This window comes from Pagrus major, chromosome 5, assembly GCF_040436345.1.
Source record: "Pagrus major chromosome 5, Pma_NU_1.0".
Taxonomy (NCBI): Eukaryota; Metazoa; Chordata; class Actinopteri; order Spariformes; family Sparidae; genus Pagrus; species Pagrus major.
In genome coordinates this window covers 31412190-31428700 of record NC_133219.1, presented here as the reverse complement: position 1 = coordinate 31428700, position 16511 = coordinate 31412190, and the positions used below count along the sequence as shown (strand labels likewise).

The 16511-nt window shown below is 40.9% G+C and overlaps 1 protein-coding gene across 3 annotated transcripts in view; it reads right to left on the bottom strand.

Annotated features, from left to right (window-relative positions):
• Positions 1–16511, bottom strand: part of LOC140995554 (dmX-like protein 1) — a 59028-nt gene that overhangs the window by 31317 nt on the left and 11200 nt on the right. For 2 of the 3 annotated variants that reach the window (XM_073465574.1, XM_073465576.1), the window contains exons 10-28: positions 14282–14462; positions 13490–13666; positions 13072–13313; positions 10432–11146; positions 9889–10010; positions 9289–9378; positions 8772–8874; positions 8534–8653; positions 8228–8446; positions 6201–7456; positions 5665–5923; positions 4827–4960; positions 4286–4472; positions 4072–4182; positions 2944–3113; positions 2214–2311; positions 1895–2060; positions 750–878; positions 466–604 (exon numbers count right to left, since the gene is read on the bottom strand). In XM_073465574.1, the coding sequence (XP_073321675.1) occupies positions 466–604; positions 750–878; positions 1895–2060; positions 2214–2311; positions 2944–3113; positions 4072–4182; positions 4286–4472; positions 4827–4960; positions 5665–5923; positions 6201–7456; positions 8228–8446; positions 8534–8653; positions 8772–8874; positions 9289–9378; positions 9889–10010; positions 10432–11146; positions 13072–13313; positions 13490–13666; positions 14282–14462 (4618 nt within the window). The remainder of the gene's footprint in view (positions 1–465; positions 605–749; positions 879–1894; positions 2061–2213; positions 2312–2943; positions 3114–4071; positions 4183–4285; positions 4473–4826; positions 4961–5664; positions 5924–6200; positions 7457–8227; positions 8447–8533; positions 8654–8771; positions 8875–9288; positions 9379–9888; positions 10011–10431; positions 11147–13071; positions 13314–13489; positions 13667–14281; positions 14463–16511) is intronic. The other variant, XM_073465575.1, reaches the window with a different exon arrangement.

Genomic DNA, 16511 nt, shown 5'->3' with positions numbered 1-16511 from the left:
GATGTGGGCTTCGACTGAGAGCTGGGTATCGAACTTTTATGGCACTGACCAAATTGCCTCGATACTACTACTGAAGAAACATCTTGACATTTGGTACCAAATTTCACTGTCTAAGGAGTTCATTTCATCAGCTTCAGTGAGTCAATAAGTATGCAGTGTGGTTATTGTGCCAAGATCTAACAGTACTGGTGATTAACTGTCTGTAGGCAGGCAGGAAAAACACTAGGTTACGCCCGGAGATGGGGTTTACTGTCTGTTAAAAGGGATTTCATAAAATTGGTATCAAAACAATATCGCTCAGGAACCAGTGTTGTAGTCAAGGTATTGGTATCAGTACCTTTATGGAATTTTCGGCCCTAACTTAATGTAAAAAATAAATGCTTCTCTGCTACACAGCAATAAACAGTACCATCTTGATATTGTTTTTTATATAGAAGTAAGTAAGAAAGAGCCCCGTGGACCTACCAGACTCACACTTGCTAGCAGCGGACCCAGAGCCGGTGCTATTAGTAGGCTGTTCGAGTAGAGTGTCCAATGCCTTGCTGTAGTCCTCCAGGACCCAGTGAGCCATGCTCCGCAGGAAGGGGTCGTGATGGGCGTGAATCTGAAATATACAGAGAATTACAACGGCTCATTCTGGTTTCTGCAGTGTATTAATTACCGAAACACTGGGGAATTTGATTAAATAGTGCATCTTCCACAGTAAAAACAACAGCTTGCGAAGGCTGTGACATGCACAAACTCAGCACCTGTTTGTCTTGTCCCAGAACATGTCTCTGGAGGATCTTTTTGTAGGTGGATGACGTCTCAAATTCAGACTCATACAATCTGGAGATCACCAGGGCCAGCTGGAGGTCCTGCATTTTCTCTAAACACACCTGCAGGAGGGGAAAAAAGCAAGATATCACAGTTGGCTATGATTTAAAAAATGCTTCTGGTACATGACTAAAGAGACAAATGATACATATTCTGGATACATAGCTTACTTGTTTACCCATTAAAAAGGAAAGAACCAAAAAAAATTAAAAAAGGAAAAGTCTGTACAGACAGCAAAGAGTTAGACGATAGCTGAAGTTGTTGTATTTGCTCCTAACTGGTTAGGTGTGAGGTGCATTTCAATGAGACTACCTCCCAGCCAGAGAGACTGAGCAAAGTCAATGATAGCCCTTTGCCTGGGTGCTGCTCATTTCCATAAAATGCTTAGAGAAGCCCCAGTTACTCACGCAGATGAAATAATGACTCATTGCCACAGGGACTTTCAAAACAGGAATAACCTTGATGAATTAAAGGTTAAGCGAACACACTGACCAGACGCAGCCCTCTTAATATGTGAGCAAAACGACAGGGAACTGTATGTTTTTTTGTGGCTTAAACTAACTCTGATACAGAAGTTTACACAAAAACAACAAATATGCAAATATACTGTTCTGATATGAAGGCAGTAGGTAGTGTCCCAATTTATGAAGCTTCAACAGGAGCGTGGCACTGCTGGTTTATGAATGTGACCGCGTGCTATTGAAAATTCACACAAAAGGAAGAAAGACAGCAACACCCAAGAGTCAAGTGCCAACATCAATAATTCTTCAGCTCATTGTACTAAAAGACACCGCTGTGAAAATGTATTGAGCTGTTAATAATAAAAGGAATGCTGCACACCAAAGAAATACTGGTGGTGAGGTCTGTTTGTGTGAATGTGATTTCTCTGTCAAACACTGCAATTGACAGTGATTTTTTTTGGCAAAAAGGAATTACATACAATACTACAGACATTTTGTAGCACTTGACAACTGAAAGCAAGGTTTCAACTTAGGATTAGCTCGCTGCCAAGTGGCACTTACAGTTGAAGGAGCAAGAGCTTCTTGCAAACAGTGTGTCATGTCTATTTTCCACTTGCCTCCACAGCATCCTTAAGGGAGCCGGCTAGAAGGAAGAAGGCTGCAGAGTGCTGGAACCTCTGCTTTCCCAACAGAGAAAAGGCATTTTTGAGTGCTGCTTTCCTCCACCGATCCTCGCTGAAGTTGTTGCGGAAAAAGTCTGTCATTTTGGCATTCTTCTGAGACCTGCAGAGAGAAATAATATGGATTCAACAATACTGATGTCACAAGTCTTCAGTAATCCTACAGAACTAATCTTGGTTAACGGTAGGTGCAAACATTATGATGACTGTGTGTGCATTTGTATTTCATATGTAAAATTACATAAGCTTTGCCTACCTGTACAATCCCCAGACCACTGCCTTCTTTTTCAGTGCAAGGTAAAATATAGCTGCATCCAGAGGATCGTTGTTTATCAGTAAAGACGCCCTGGCAACCTGACCAAAAAAAAAAATAAGAAAAAGAAAAAAATACATTCAGCTCACGGCTACTCAGTCCCTACAGTTTATCTACAAGTTGTAGTTTTATGGGTCATCTGAGGGAGTAGCTCAAGCTCAATTTTAGTGCTGTATTTTATAGCAACCTCAGCAAACTTTCACTTTCACCTAGAAGACAGCACTTCATTTATAATTGAAGTAATAAATATGAAGTACACAGGGCTAACACACTAATAGCCAACCTTAAAATCCTTTATGTGCAGAATTTTTATGTGATTATAGTAGCTTTAAAATGAAGTTCAGTTTACTAAAAAGGAGATAATACTGATTCAAATGAGTTCAGTGTGTTGGATAGTGTCAGACCATCAGTCCAAAGGACAACGCTAATCTATGTGCTACTGATCAAGACAGAGTGCAGCAGCAAATCCTCACATTAGAGAAACTAGAACAAGATGTTTGGTATTTTTGTTTGAAAACTTCCATGTCCTCTTTGATACTGATTTGCTAATGATTGCACAATCTGCAAATTTATACTTTAAATCAGACAATTTATCTTAACAACACTGGCACTGGGTCACTGTTTAAGATCTACACTGATAATGCTAACTGACTGATGTCATTTGCCGCCTCACCTTCTCAATACACCTGCGTAGCTTGTTGGTGCTGCGCAGCCACCAGCCCACACCCATGGAGCGCAGCTCAGGCCAGGTGGGCTCTCCCTTCTGCAGGGCAGGCAGCATGTTCAGAAGCTCCTCCTCAGCTTCAGAGTGGAAGGCCCAAGCATAATGACATGTGGACAAGCCTGCAGAGAGGTGAAAAGCACACATGGAAAATGGGGAATGTGCTGTATTTTGTAGGGATAATTTTAGCATTGTGTAGTGATTTTAATATGCATTTATAAGAAGATAACTAAGACATGGCTGCTGTTGAGAACACAATATTCTGGATAAACTTTTCTTTTCCTGGTGTACATGTGCACATTTAAAAAAACTGCCATACCTTTGATTATTTGGAAGAAAATATATGAATAAATCGGTGAATATCTAAACCACAGGAAGCTAGAACAAGCGTCTTCCTCCCTTGTCGTTTCTGAAACGGACCAATTTCAAGTTGCGTAGCACAACCTATAATAGCAGCCTCCATGAGCACAAGCTAATTGTTGGCCTAATTTGTCGAATTTTCTAACTCCTTACCCAAAGCAAACTAATTCACATAAATCATTGCGCATTAGTGGTAAAAGATTAACAGACTATAATGCAACAAATAATTAAATTGTGAAGTAAATACGTCTTTAGATGGGGCCCTTGTTTACAACAGCACAAACATATATTTAAAGCTGGGAGTTGCTTCTTACAGCTTCAGTGTTGTATTGCTCAAGGGTAACTTTACTGCAATAGTTAAGAATGATAAAAAGACTGAGACTTGAGACATTTACTTTGAAAACTTTACAATTGAGACCATCAGTAAACTTCTGTTTCTAGCTTTAGGAGTCTTTAGAGAGTTACTGCACTGAAACTTAGGTGGGAGCACTGGAAATTCATCTAAAGGAGTGCAGGGAGACAACTCCTTAGTCTAGTAAGATCACACAAGGTAAAAACACATTTAGACCTTTTGGAAAAAGAACCAAGTGTGGTAATTTTTAGGGACAATTTTGGTCTTGAAAAATAATATTTTTATGAATGTGACAGTTTCCTTAGAGTTTGTTGAATGCTACAGTTTTTGCTGTAATGAAAAACAGCTTGAACACAATCTTACTGTACCTTGCCGCAGCAGCTGTGCTCGGTGTGCTGGAGGCAGGGAGGTAGAGAGGAAGGTATGCAGTCTGACAGCCAGCAAAAACTTCAGACCACACTCATCCAGAGTTTCTCCACCTGGTGAAGGAATGACAGACAGCTCTTACTGTTCTTTCAAAATATACTTTCATGAAGGTGCAGAGCAGAGCCCTTATTCCATGTTTTTATTTTCTGGCAATACCTTTGCTCTTGCCCTGGCTGTCCTTGAGGTCTGTGCTTGTAGTAGCGATGGTGTCGGCTAGCGCCATGAGAGACATCTGCTCCATACGGGTTAAGCCAGGCAAACTGGAACTCAGGAGGTGACTGGACAGAACCTGGGCATGTTCAGGACCAAAGTATGTTGGACTGTACTGGGACAGGTCAATGACCTATAGACCAGGAACAAGACAGAGGACAGAGTCTGTAAAATTAATTGTGTGGTATGTCTAATTAATAAGACAACACATAGAGAGGTGGGAAATAATGTTAAAATGGAGAATGTGTAATCACTGGACTCAAACTCACATCTAAACACATACATTGTTTGTGCAAAATTTGCATTCGCTAGGGCCAAGAATGGGTTGGATGTTTAAGGTAGCAATATATAAAAGAAAATTAACCTTGATGTGTACAATTCTGCATGTTTAAGCTACACTAGAACACCAACAGAACGCAAAATGTTGCTGTCCACTCTTATTTCTATACATTTTCTTTGAACCAAGCAGGAGCCAAAAGAATCCAACCTTGTTCCCCGTTTCCTCTTGATCGTTGTCCAGGGGGTCCAAGTCCGCCATGCTGGGTGTTTGAAAGAGCTCATCATAAGCGTCAGTGTGACTGGAACCGTGCCCACTGTCTCCACTCACACTACCCACTTTATCTGGAGGGAGGCACAAGACAGAGCTAAATCATAAAAGACATGCATTTCAGAAGAGACACGCAGAAAAATCCCCTCCTGCTGGGGATGGAAGATTAAATTAAAATACCAAAGAGCAGGAATTACTGTATACATGTTTCTGCTTTCATTCTTCTCAGTTTGTATCCCCAGAGACACAATGAGCAGAAACTAGAGGACCAAAGAATATCAGTCTTAAACCTCCTGGCAAGGTAGCTGGTAGTTGCTCTTTCAATTTAAATTACAATTTCTCTGTTTTTGTTTACATACCTGCTTAATAATGTATCTGAATGACCTTTTTGATGTTTGCCAGAAATAACGTACTCTGATAAACAACACCAAAGAAAATGTATTTACGGTCTACCTTATTTTTTAAGTTGTTATCCACAAGTCTGGTCTTAGGTTAGTATAGTCCAGGGGTGCCCAAACTATTTCCCTTGGAGGACCAAAACTGAAACCTAATGGTGGGCAATGGACCAATGGCGAACACCTATTGTGCTGTGTGAATGCTGTTTTAGTGCCCAAAAAGCCTCCTCTGCTCTGATTGGTCAGCTCTTAAAGGCCTGAGCAGACGACACCCACTATGTTCTACAATATGGGACCTTTAACTACTACTGAAATAAAAAGTTAACTATTATTTCATTCATTACTGAATACCATTATTCTAAATCCATGTGTTGTTTACCCACCAGGGTTTGGCGACGTATCCTCATCAGCTGCCAGAAGTGCATACAGAGGAAGAGGAGGGATGGAGCTTATCTCTGTGTAGTCGGGGGAGGCGTTCTCTGCTTTGCTGAACATCTTCCTGTCCCTGGCTGTGCTGCCTCCAGCGCTGATGGTTCGAGAGCGAACACGTTTCTCTGGATTGATGGTGCTGTCTTTAAGAGCCACAATTTCTCCTGCGATGCATTTCACCAGGTGGGAGAGGATGGCTTTGGCACGGTGAACCTTAAGATGGACAAATTATGTTACATGTTTATATTTTAAACACAAGTCAACTATTATTACTTTCTTATGTAAAGCAAACACAAAAATGTTGACTTTCTGGCATATTTAATCCTTTTAAATGCTTTGCTACAGCTTCAAACCTTATGAAATTCAATTATATTAACTGAAAAAAAGCACAAAAAAAATGGTTTGTCGATACAACTGGTGAAGGTGCCTAAATAAAGAGCAACAATTAAATAAAATATATGACAGTATAAGAGCAATTTCTTTAACTTACCTTCCCAAGATCCATGAGTTCCAGTAGCTGTACGGGATGATACTGGGGCAGAGTGGGAAAGAGTTGGTGAGCTGCTTCAAAAAGCCCAGAGTCCTCCATCTCTACAGGCAGGTCGTAAGCTGTTCTCTTCCCACTGAGCTTCTGAGCCAGGCTCATCATCGATCTGGTCAGGGCCCTTTTGGGAGGGGCCAGTGATGACATGGGGGCCCCAGAGCTGAAACCCTCCTCCTGGCTCTGTCTGACAGCTGAGACTATTGAAGAGACGCTGCTGCTGATGTCTGTGTCTTGGGCAACTGTGACATTGGGTTTGGGTGGCGCTGGGGGCTGCCACTGGGAGTAGACGTGCATCTCACAGTCCATGCCTACTACCAAGATGCCATCTCGTACCCAGGAGAGGGAGACTGGAATGGGTAATGAGCCCTCAACAGAGGAGACCAGATCAACTGATCGAAGCAGAACAAGGCGAGACAAGCTCTGGTCTCTGCTGGCATCAGATGACAGACAGAGTTCTGGAGGTTTCCCAGAGAGACGACCATACATATATATCTTTGTGCCGATACCAACAGTCAGAACATGTGACCCATTCTCTTGGGAGACCCAGTCCAAATGAACCAGGGTCTTACTAGTAGAACCTTGACAGTTCTCGTTAGGTATAGAAAAGTCTGCGTTACCTGGGATATTGGCATTTCCAGTTGTGCTATTGCTAATACCATAGTTAGCTGTGGGATCTGTGCTGTCCAGTACTATGGTCTGCTCTAGAATCCACTGCGAACCACCAGTAGACTCACACTGGAAGATGGCAATGTGCACCAGTGGTTCTCTAGTGTTTGCTGGGCTGGGGCTTGGAGTGTGATTTGGGCTACACTGTACAGTCAGGGTTGGGGTCAGGCGGTTGTTGTAGTGCACATGAGGGGAGGAAGTCAAGGTGGGAGGAGAAGTCAGTCCGTGAGAGTTCAGATAAGGTGTTGAGATCAGAGGTGCGTTTGGCATCTGCCTGTAAGCTACTGCAATCCGTCCAGCATGACAGCAGCTGACCTCTATGGGGCGACCCTGTACGCTTACTATGCTGCTGTTGGGAAGTGTCTCCTCCACCAGCATAGGCCACTCCTCCCATTGGTACACCAAGTCGTCCATACTGAAAGGCTTTGTCGCAGTGACATTACACCTCCAGAAGCGTACCTTTCCATCAGAACAGGAAGTAGCGATGAGGTAAGGCACAAGGCCAGCTGGCAGAGAACAGGACGCGCTCAGGTGACCTAGGAAAAGAGTTGATAATATGCCATTAGTGAGGATGCTTTTTCTCAATCTCTTAATTCTAAAAATGTTTTCTGGGGAATTTCTTTGTATTCATGAAGTTTTTGTCAGTTTTTATTGGATAAAGCTAATTACAGATGGCAACATATGTTTATAAACAGGCTAAAGTGGTCTAGGACTTGAGCAAAATAACAGTGGTTGGTGTTCTTAATAGTTTCATCTTCCAGATATTTTGTGGGCTTCATTTAATAACAGTTGTAACTATAATGAAATATAATGAAAATTGTAGACAAAAATGTTCCCATGTTCAGACATGTCTGAAGAAGGGCCTGTGCTCGAAACACTGAATGGAGGTAATAAATGTTCACTGGAGCATTATCTAGTGTGCAGACTCTATTTTTCTGTATTTCAAATTAAATTCCTTCCAGCACCCATCGTTCAATGTATTTGGATGTGTGCGCTTTTGGGACTTAACAATCATTTGCTTACTGAAGGACCCCTCCTTTAGAAATAATTAAATAGTTGCTGTTCTCTGCTATTAGACTGGCATACTTGCACCGAGGACACTACTTTAATTCCATTATTATAAAGTGTAACACAAAATATGCAATTAATTATGACCTCTATAATTAATAATAACACTGCTGCTGCTGCTGCTACCATCAATATTTACTTTTTCATACAAGAATGGCCCTGTATTAAGATCAGGGACTGTGTACTTGTCCTCCATGGATTTACGTAATTTCTATGTGAATGACTTCATTGTCCCTCACCTGCTGAGGGTGTAACACTGATTGCTTCCACCCCTTCTGGTAAAGACATCTCTTGGCTGTATAGCCTGCGTGTTGTGAGGCTGAGGCGACAGGCACTCTGCAGATTAGAAGTGCAGGGTTTACTCTTAGGAGTTACTGGAGAACTGAATGTGTCAAAGCTAAACTGAGAGCTGTTCATGGAAGAAGCTGTGGTGGGTTCCTTCTCCATTGCGGTCTCTTCTGTGGGGACATAAACAGGAATAAGAAATGTTATGTTTATTTTTGTAACATCCTTTGAACTGTAAGTCCTTCTTTCAAAGCACCCACCCATGGTGACGGGTCGAGCAGCAAGATGGAGATGCCACATGTGGAGGAGCGAGCGACCTGTCGGTGTCAATTCGACCACCACAAGGAAAAAACGCGCTGAGAATGCCGGCTCGCTAGAGGCTGCAGGAAAACACATACAAACACAAAGAGAATATTAATGAACAGTGCTATGGTGGTGCAAATATGAAAAACATCTACATTTTGAAGCATTGAGTTGAAAACAATAACTTGTCCATACGTGGGTGTGGAGAATCAGGAGGTTCCTGTGTGCTCTCTGCTCTCTCACTACCAAGGATAAGATCCTCCTCAAAAACATGCAGGAGCTGGGTCTCCTTCCCCTGCTGTGGAGAACAACAGCAGCCATTGTCATTCACACTGAACAACATGCTTCACCCACTGTGGAGCCAAAATGCAAACAGACACTGACGCAAGTTGTGTAAATCTTACACAAACATGCACACACGAAGACTGCCTGAGGGGATAAGAGAGGGTTTGCACTGCACCTCATGTTTGTTATATCATGACTGACCTCTCACAGAGACTCAGGTCCACAGCAGTGTGTGTAATGTTAACGATGGTCTACAATTCAACCATGGCTTTTCAATTTATTGCAGTTTATATATCCTTTGTTTCAGGGGACAGGTTTATGTTAATATCATTTCATCCAAGACATTTAAAGTGTCAGAGAGAGGGTAAGAACGAAGGATATTTTTCTTAAATACACTCCATTTGTCTAGGTCTTTATGCATACTTACAAAGCAGGTAATGGTATCCAGCTCTATAATACAGCCTGGTTTTGCTGTGGATTGCTGACTGATGATGTTGAACACTTCCCCAACATATTTCTGTAAAACAAACATGAACATTTTCACATTATTTTATTATTATTATTTTATAAATATTGCACAGTCAAAACATATATATACATGTAGGAAAATTAAAAATATGTAACTATAATCTGTGCTGTCATTGGCAACACTATTCTGAAAACAATAAGCTGTTTATAAGCAATGCAAGAAAGAATAAGACAACTATTTCTGCTCTCTAGAAGCTAAATATCAACCTTCACTTCTTGCTGGATTCAACTCTGCTGTCTTGGGTTAGACAGATCACTGCCATTCATCTCAGTTCTCGCGTTATCTTATTGTGCCAATATGCAATTTTTCAACCGAGTCATTCAAGGCCGACACTAATGAAGAGGCAAGACTGCAAATTAACAACACTTTATTACCTCACTGATTCTGTTCGGGTCCAAAGGGTAAACAGTGATGTGTTGTTAATTGTCTGCATAGAAAATAATTATTGCTACGCTGAATATACCCTGAAGAGACTGAGAATCCTGTTGGATCACTTACTGATATCTCAGGGTTGGAGAGCTCACTCAGGAGTTTCTTAGCTTCAATAACAGCCTGATACAGCCTGAGTGAGTGGCCGTCACTTGCCACAAAGCAAGCACTGGGAGAGTTACAGTACACACCTAAAGAGAGGAAGAAAGAGAGAATTGATTTATTCCTCTATTACGCTCATTTTCTTATTAAACATTAAAAAAGACATATAGAGAATACCGAGGTAAAGTGCTTTTAAAACACAAGCAAATATCAAAGACGACAACAATTTCATTTGGAAATGTACAGCTTCCTTTGATGTTATGAGTTGAAACTAGTTGTTTTCACAGGATTGTTTATTTATATACAAATTAGGGTGAATGGACTGAAAAAACTGTTTTAAAAATTATATATATGGGGATTTTATCTCCCAAAGCTAGTCTCAATTAGTCATAGTTATTCATAAAAAGATAACTGCATTTCCTTCAGATTGCTGAACCAAAAAAGCTGCAATTATGAAAATGCCTGAACAGAGAATAAAGTCCTCAGAAATCTCCAAAAATATTTTCTCACCTAAACAGCTGCTGGGAATGAGTGTGGGAAGCCAGGCTACATTAGAAAATGCTGATGCATGGAGAGAATTGATGCGAGCAAGCTCAGAGACGCCGCCTGATAAAGACAGTGGGCCAACAGGATCTACTCTCCATAAGATCAGCTCACTGTAGATCGCATTGGGATCCTGGGAAACCGCACCCAGTGACACCCGGCTGGGACGTCCACGCGGCAGAGATGCTAAATAAGAGAAACCAGAGTAGCAGGCGTCTCGGGGAGCAAGGATGTTGTCTACCTCCGGCGTCCTCAAGGCGTTGTGGTGTGAGGTGGTGAGGAGGAGAGGCAGTAACGAGTGACAGGCCAGGTCATTGAGGTGGAAGCGGTGGCCACAGTACCGTGACTTGTGAGAGACGCTGAGCACAGTAGAGAAAGCAGAGTCCTCCGCGAAGCTGACTGCCCACTGGTTCAGGGAGCCGTCAGCGTGTTTGGAGATCATGAGGACATTGGGGGTAAAGATGCTCAGTCGAAGACTACTGCTGGGTGCAGCTTTTCCTTGACCTCCGTAGCTTATTAGAGCAGATTTGGTTTGAGGCAGCGCGCTCCCGGGCGGTCGCTGTCTGCCATGTTGGATAGCCAGATCCACGTTCTTGTTGCAGGCGTACATAACCACACTGTGGCTGAGGGAGATGGCATCGCCTGTGGGGAACGCGACAGGTATACGGGACACAAATGACACCTGAGAGAGAAAGAGACATCATAGCAGTGAATTACAAAGCAACTCAACATACAGCTTTGAGGATGTGATAAGAAGGACTCAGTTAGGGCTAGGTGATATATCGATATTATATTGTTTTTGTGATATGAGGCTTTATATTGTCTTAGATTTTGGATAAAGTTATACTGTGATATGGCATAAGTGTTGTTTTTTTCTGGTTTCAAAGGCTTCATTACAGTAAATTGATGTAATTTTTCTGAACCTAAACTCTTCTACTTGTTATAATACTTGCCTTTAACCTCTTTGTCACATTACTGATAATCATTTATCAAAAATCTCATTGTGTTAATATTTTGTGAAAGCACCAATAGTCATATTGTATCAAAATAGAGACATCTGGTCAAAAAAAACAAAATAGTGATCTTGGATGTTATCGCTTAGTCCTGGTATTCATAAAGTGCTTTTGAAGAGAGTTCACCATATTGAGATATTCATCGTCTATCACCATGAGCTAAAAATCTCACAAAATTATTTCAAGGCCACAGACTCAGTCAATCAAGTAACTCTATTTAAGCTTGAAATAAGCATTTGAAGATCAGGAAGTCACAGGTTAAAACAAAAAGGCTGAAGTTCCACTATTCTTCATTCAGAATTTGAAAACTGACTTTCTAAATTTAACTGTATCAGTGATGGAGACTCGAGGGATTCAGGCTTCTCTTCACTTACCGCTTCATATATGTAAAAAAGAATAATGTTCAACAATACTTATGCTAATAATAATACTAGGATCATGTCTGTTTCCTCTAATTAAACCAGCCAGGCCTAATCAACCTGAATGTCAATGAAACCTGGGATTCTTTTAGCTGCCTTGCCTGACTGGCAAACTGCCATTTCACAAGGTTCTCATTATTTCACCGTTAATAAAAATGCATCAGGGGACTTTTGAATTTGATTTTGAAGTCACACATAATTAGAAGGTAATTGTCTAAACGGCTGGATGAAAAGCCATTAGAATAGGAGCTAGGCCATCACAGCTGTCAAAATGATTCACAACCTTATTGAGATGACAAATTAATACTTTCCCCAAGAAGCACTTTGTGAAATGGTGAATACAAACATGTCGTTTGAAAGAGTGACCAAAGTAAAGTCTTCTTATTTCATAGTGTTCATTAAAATTATAAAGTAATATTTGCTTTACTGTAGTTTCCCATCATAACATTTCTATGTCTTTGTATTTCTGTATCAATCTCTGAAGTGGGACCATACACATTAGGATGATTATTCAATTAATATTAATATTTGTAGGTTGTAGTGAAAACACTGAATATCTCATAATGAACGTAAACAAGTAATATGCCTATTATTAGTACTCACTGCTGTCAGAGTCGTATGTCAGCATTGGGATATTTTGGCTGCACTTTCTTGTCCATTCTTATACCAGTAGCTCGCTAATGGTTTTAGCAACACCAACTTCCTAGTCTGTCAATAATCAATATTTTCAAATGGCTGAATAAGATGATTGGATTGTCTTATTAGAGGCCTGCAACAGCCACAGTACTGGATTTTATATTTGTCAGAGCATTTGATTTATTAATTGCTTTCAAGACTGCAAGACAGAGTGCAGCTTTTGCACACCTTAAGGTCGACAGAAGCGTAGGAGAAGACCGAAGGCAGATAAAATCAGGAACAAGACTCACGCACACTGTGTCCACTTCACTTGCAATTAAGTTTATTGAATGTGGAACTGTTCAAAAGGATGACACACAAATTTGTGAATCGTTTCCACATTTTTGTTGTCAATAAACTTAATTGCAAGTGAAGTGAAGAGTCTTTTCCTGATACAAATAAAATAAAAAAATGCTTCCATCATTACTTAGCAACCCTTGCTTTAATATTCCATTGTTTTATAAAAACATAAACATAAACCATATCAACAATGACGATACCTGTGCTTGTCTGAACATGCCCGGCTGGTATTCATCTAACCAGTCGACATGCCAGACTAACAGAGAGCCGTCCATGGGATGGATACTGAACAACATGTCCGCGCCTTTATTCCACTCCTCTAACAGCACGTCCACCTGGTGCTTCACTGCTGCCAGAGGAAGCTCCACAGCCTCAGGTCCTTGGGAGTCACTTGGCCTGCTACCAGAATCTTCTTCATCAAAGTTCTCCTCATCTTCAGGCTCTGGAAGAGAAATCATAGTGTCTGATGTAAATTCTGGAAATCAATATTGAAGAGACTGCGTGATGCAATATATAAAAGTCTGACTTCTAGTCTAGCCTTGACAGTGTTATTCCCCCTACATATGCACAAACAGTTCAAATAAAGTGCTATGGCCTGATCCAAATTTATTTCTGTACCTTCCTGGGAGCATTCGTTCTGTTGCTCCAAGCTGCCTCGGAGCTGCTGCAAGAAGACTTCCATGGCTAAAGTGAAATGAAGCTCTTTGTTGTTGAGCCAGTGGACAGTGAAAGGACCTCCAGGTTCCTCATCATCCACAGCACTCAGAGAAGAGATGGAGGGCAGCAGAGGAATGTCTGCAATTAAGACAGTAACAGAAAAAGATGTCACAAAGTTTGGAAAAAGATGGCAAAGAATGACAGAAATTTACACTACATGAGATTGGGGGAATGCAGGACAAAAAGATGTCTGCTGGAGCAAATTATCCTTCACAAATAAGAGCATGTTTTGAAGGATGCTAAAACATAATTCAAGTACACAAATACGATCCTAAAAGACTTCCCAGCCTCAAGGCTCAAAGATTTTGCCCTGATCACCCTCTAAGAACAAAATGAAAAAGCCTCACAATTACTTTGAGCAGCTCTCACTGGGCACAAAAAATTACTGGGATGTTACATAAATAACATGTACAGCATTTTTTGCCATTATAAACAGAGGTGAAGGCCTCTGACCTCGAGCAGTTTATAATCAATCCAAGTTAACAATCCTGGCAGTAACTATGGTGTAGGAGTAACTTATATGTAGCTGTGTCACATTATTTTCTTTTCTTTAAAAAGTACATTTTTTACCATCGTGCAGCTCCAAAGTCTTCACTAAATTAGGAGAAGTTGTTTGTTGTACAACACAATGCTGGTTACAAAGATCAACAGTATTATGAGTTTGTTATAGAAACTTATGTGCTTGAGTCTAACCTGTTGCAGGGTTGATGCTTGCAGCAATGTGGAAGTGGCAGAGAGCGTTGGCATGGGGCATGTTGCTGCTGATCTTCTTGTGGTTGTAGTGTCGACTCTGATTGTGAGGAAGGCAGCCAGTCAGAGAGGGCTGTGGCACAACCCGACAAAAGGAGGCGTGCAATGATTCCGGGAAATTAAACTGTGAGGAAAAACATTAATTATTCAAGTTAATAATTAAAGCAACATTATGCAGCTATTTTACCTTAAAATAACAGTTTCAAAATCATGTTGATGGTACAGTGTCTTGTAATAGGGTGAACGGTGTCTCTGTCTCCACTCCGCCCCCCTATCACTTGTTTCTGCACTATGTAACTTCAGTGAGAGGGGAGGATCACAGTGTTACATACATGTTTACTTCAAGATACAAGTTTTCAACACATAATATTGTTATGATGTAATGAGTTTTGTTTGTAGTTAGCACCTACATTACGTCTGACAAATTGTTACAGACCTGGGATTTGTATTTATGACAGTTATGTTGCACTCAGTGACTGTGGGGGGCTCCAAATCGCACACAATGCCAATTGCTACAAAATATTGCTTTAATAAACTGTATTTAATGTGTTTTTACTTCTAATTACCCTTTTCAGGCTGAAAAAGCAATACAGGTTAAACATGCTCTTCAAGATTGAGCTTAATAAATTAACTGGTGCTTACTAACAGGGCTTCACTACTCTCCTTCCAGCCTTAGTTGAGTGCTCTGCTTCTGTGAAGAAGTTTTTCTCTTTGGGATGGGAATTCAATTCAACATTATTGACATGTTAACAACACTCAAGTTTAACTGCCCAATTTGTCTAAAAAAAGAGCCAGAGAGGAGCAGGCAGCATGGAAGAGTGGCTGAGCAAACAAGGGAGGCGCGTATAGGGAAGTGCACTGAAACCTTAACTTAATTTGGTACTTAAATTATGTCATTTGGGTTTTTTCTGTTGTTTCGACATACAGTTCAAGACTTGAGTCCCTTTGAATGCTCACGACAAGGGATTAACCAGGAACAGCAGTCTCATATGACAGAGTGCCCAGAATTGGAAAGACAGAACATCTTCAGTTTCATGGAGATTATTTAATATAATGATGGGTTCGAACATCACTGATTTAATTCAGCTTTTTTGTCGCGGAATGAGTAATATACCAAAGCTCTAAGGCTGCCATTTCTCCAAGTATTATTGAGATTAATGTGCTCATCACACTCGCAGCCGTCCTTTGTCAAATTTTGATGACAAATGTGTATAAAATCACTATTTGAGTATCTATGTGCCAACGCAGATAACCATACTTTTGAATGGCTTTATATCTATGTAGAAAAATGAGATTGTGGTAGAAATCCCATATCCCTGTCTCCTCTGGAGGTTCTCAAACAGCATCCTTATCAAGACACTTAATTAGCTTCATTGATTTAGAAATCTTGTACTGTTCATCCCACCCTGAGGCATCATATTAAAATTGAGTTTAAAACATGGCTCTCTCAGCATTGTCCATTCAGTTTTGGAAGAGGAGAGTTACCTCAGACTACAGCCTGGATCATCCAGCACAGTCTGTGATTTGTAATGAATAATTCCACACATGTACTCTTACAGACTGTCCTCAAGGCACCGTAGACAAATTTGCATCCCTATTTTTCCTGTAATCTAATGTGCCCTGAGCTCTGTAAGTGCCAGTGAGACCCATAACCATTTACATGTTAATATTTAAATGGATGGAGGTATAATGTTTGAGGCCTAGTGGGGCTGTCAGCGACAACATAAGTCACTTAAAGCAGAGGGCACCGCCATTACAAATGTGAGCAAGCAGCAGCGAAATGAAACAGAAAAACAACCATCAAAAGTTAGAATTTTGAGTTGCTGCTCAGATTACAGAAAGGAGGCCAATATTTTTCACTGATGCTCGTCTTAAGCCCTGCAAAGCTTCAAAAACCATCTTCATGTCTGATAGCCAATTAATTTTCCCTTTTAACTCCACTAAGCCTCTGTTTTTTTCCCCCCATCTTCTTTCTCAGCCTCCCTTTGCTCTTGTTCCCTCATCTCTGCAGCACCCTAATGTCCTACATTAGCGTGAGTGAAAATACAGTAGCCTGGCTTCTACACCAGCAAAACCAGAGATCGAAGCAATTGTGGTATTTACTTTCCCTCTATTGATAAAATCATGATTCTTATGGCATTTTGTAGCCATAATAGACACAGTGAGAACACTG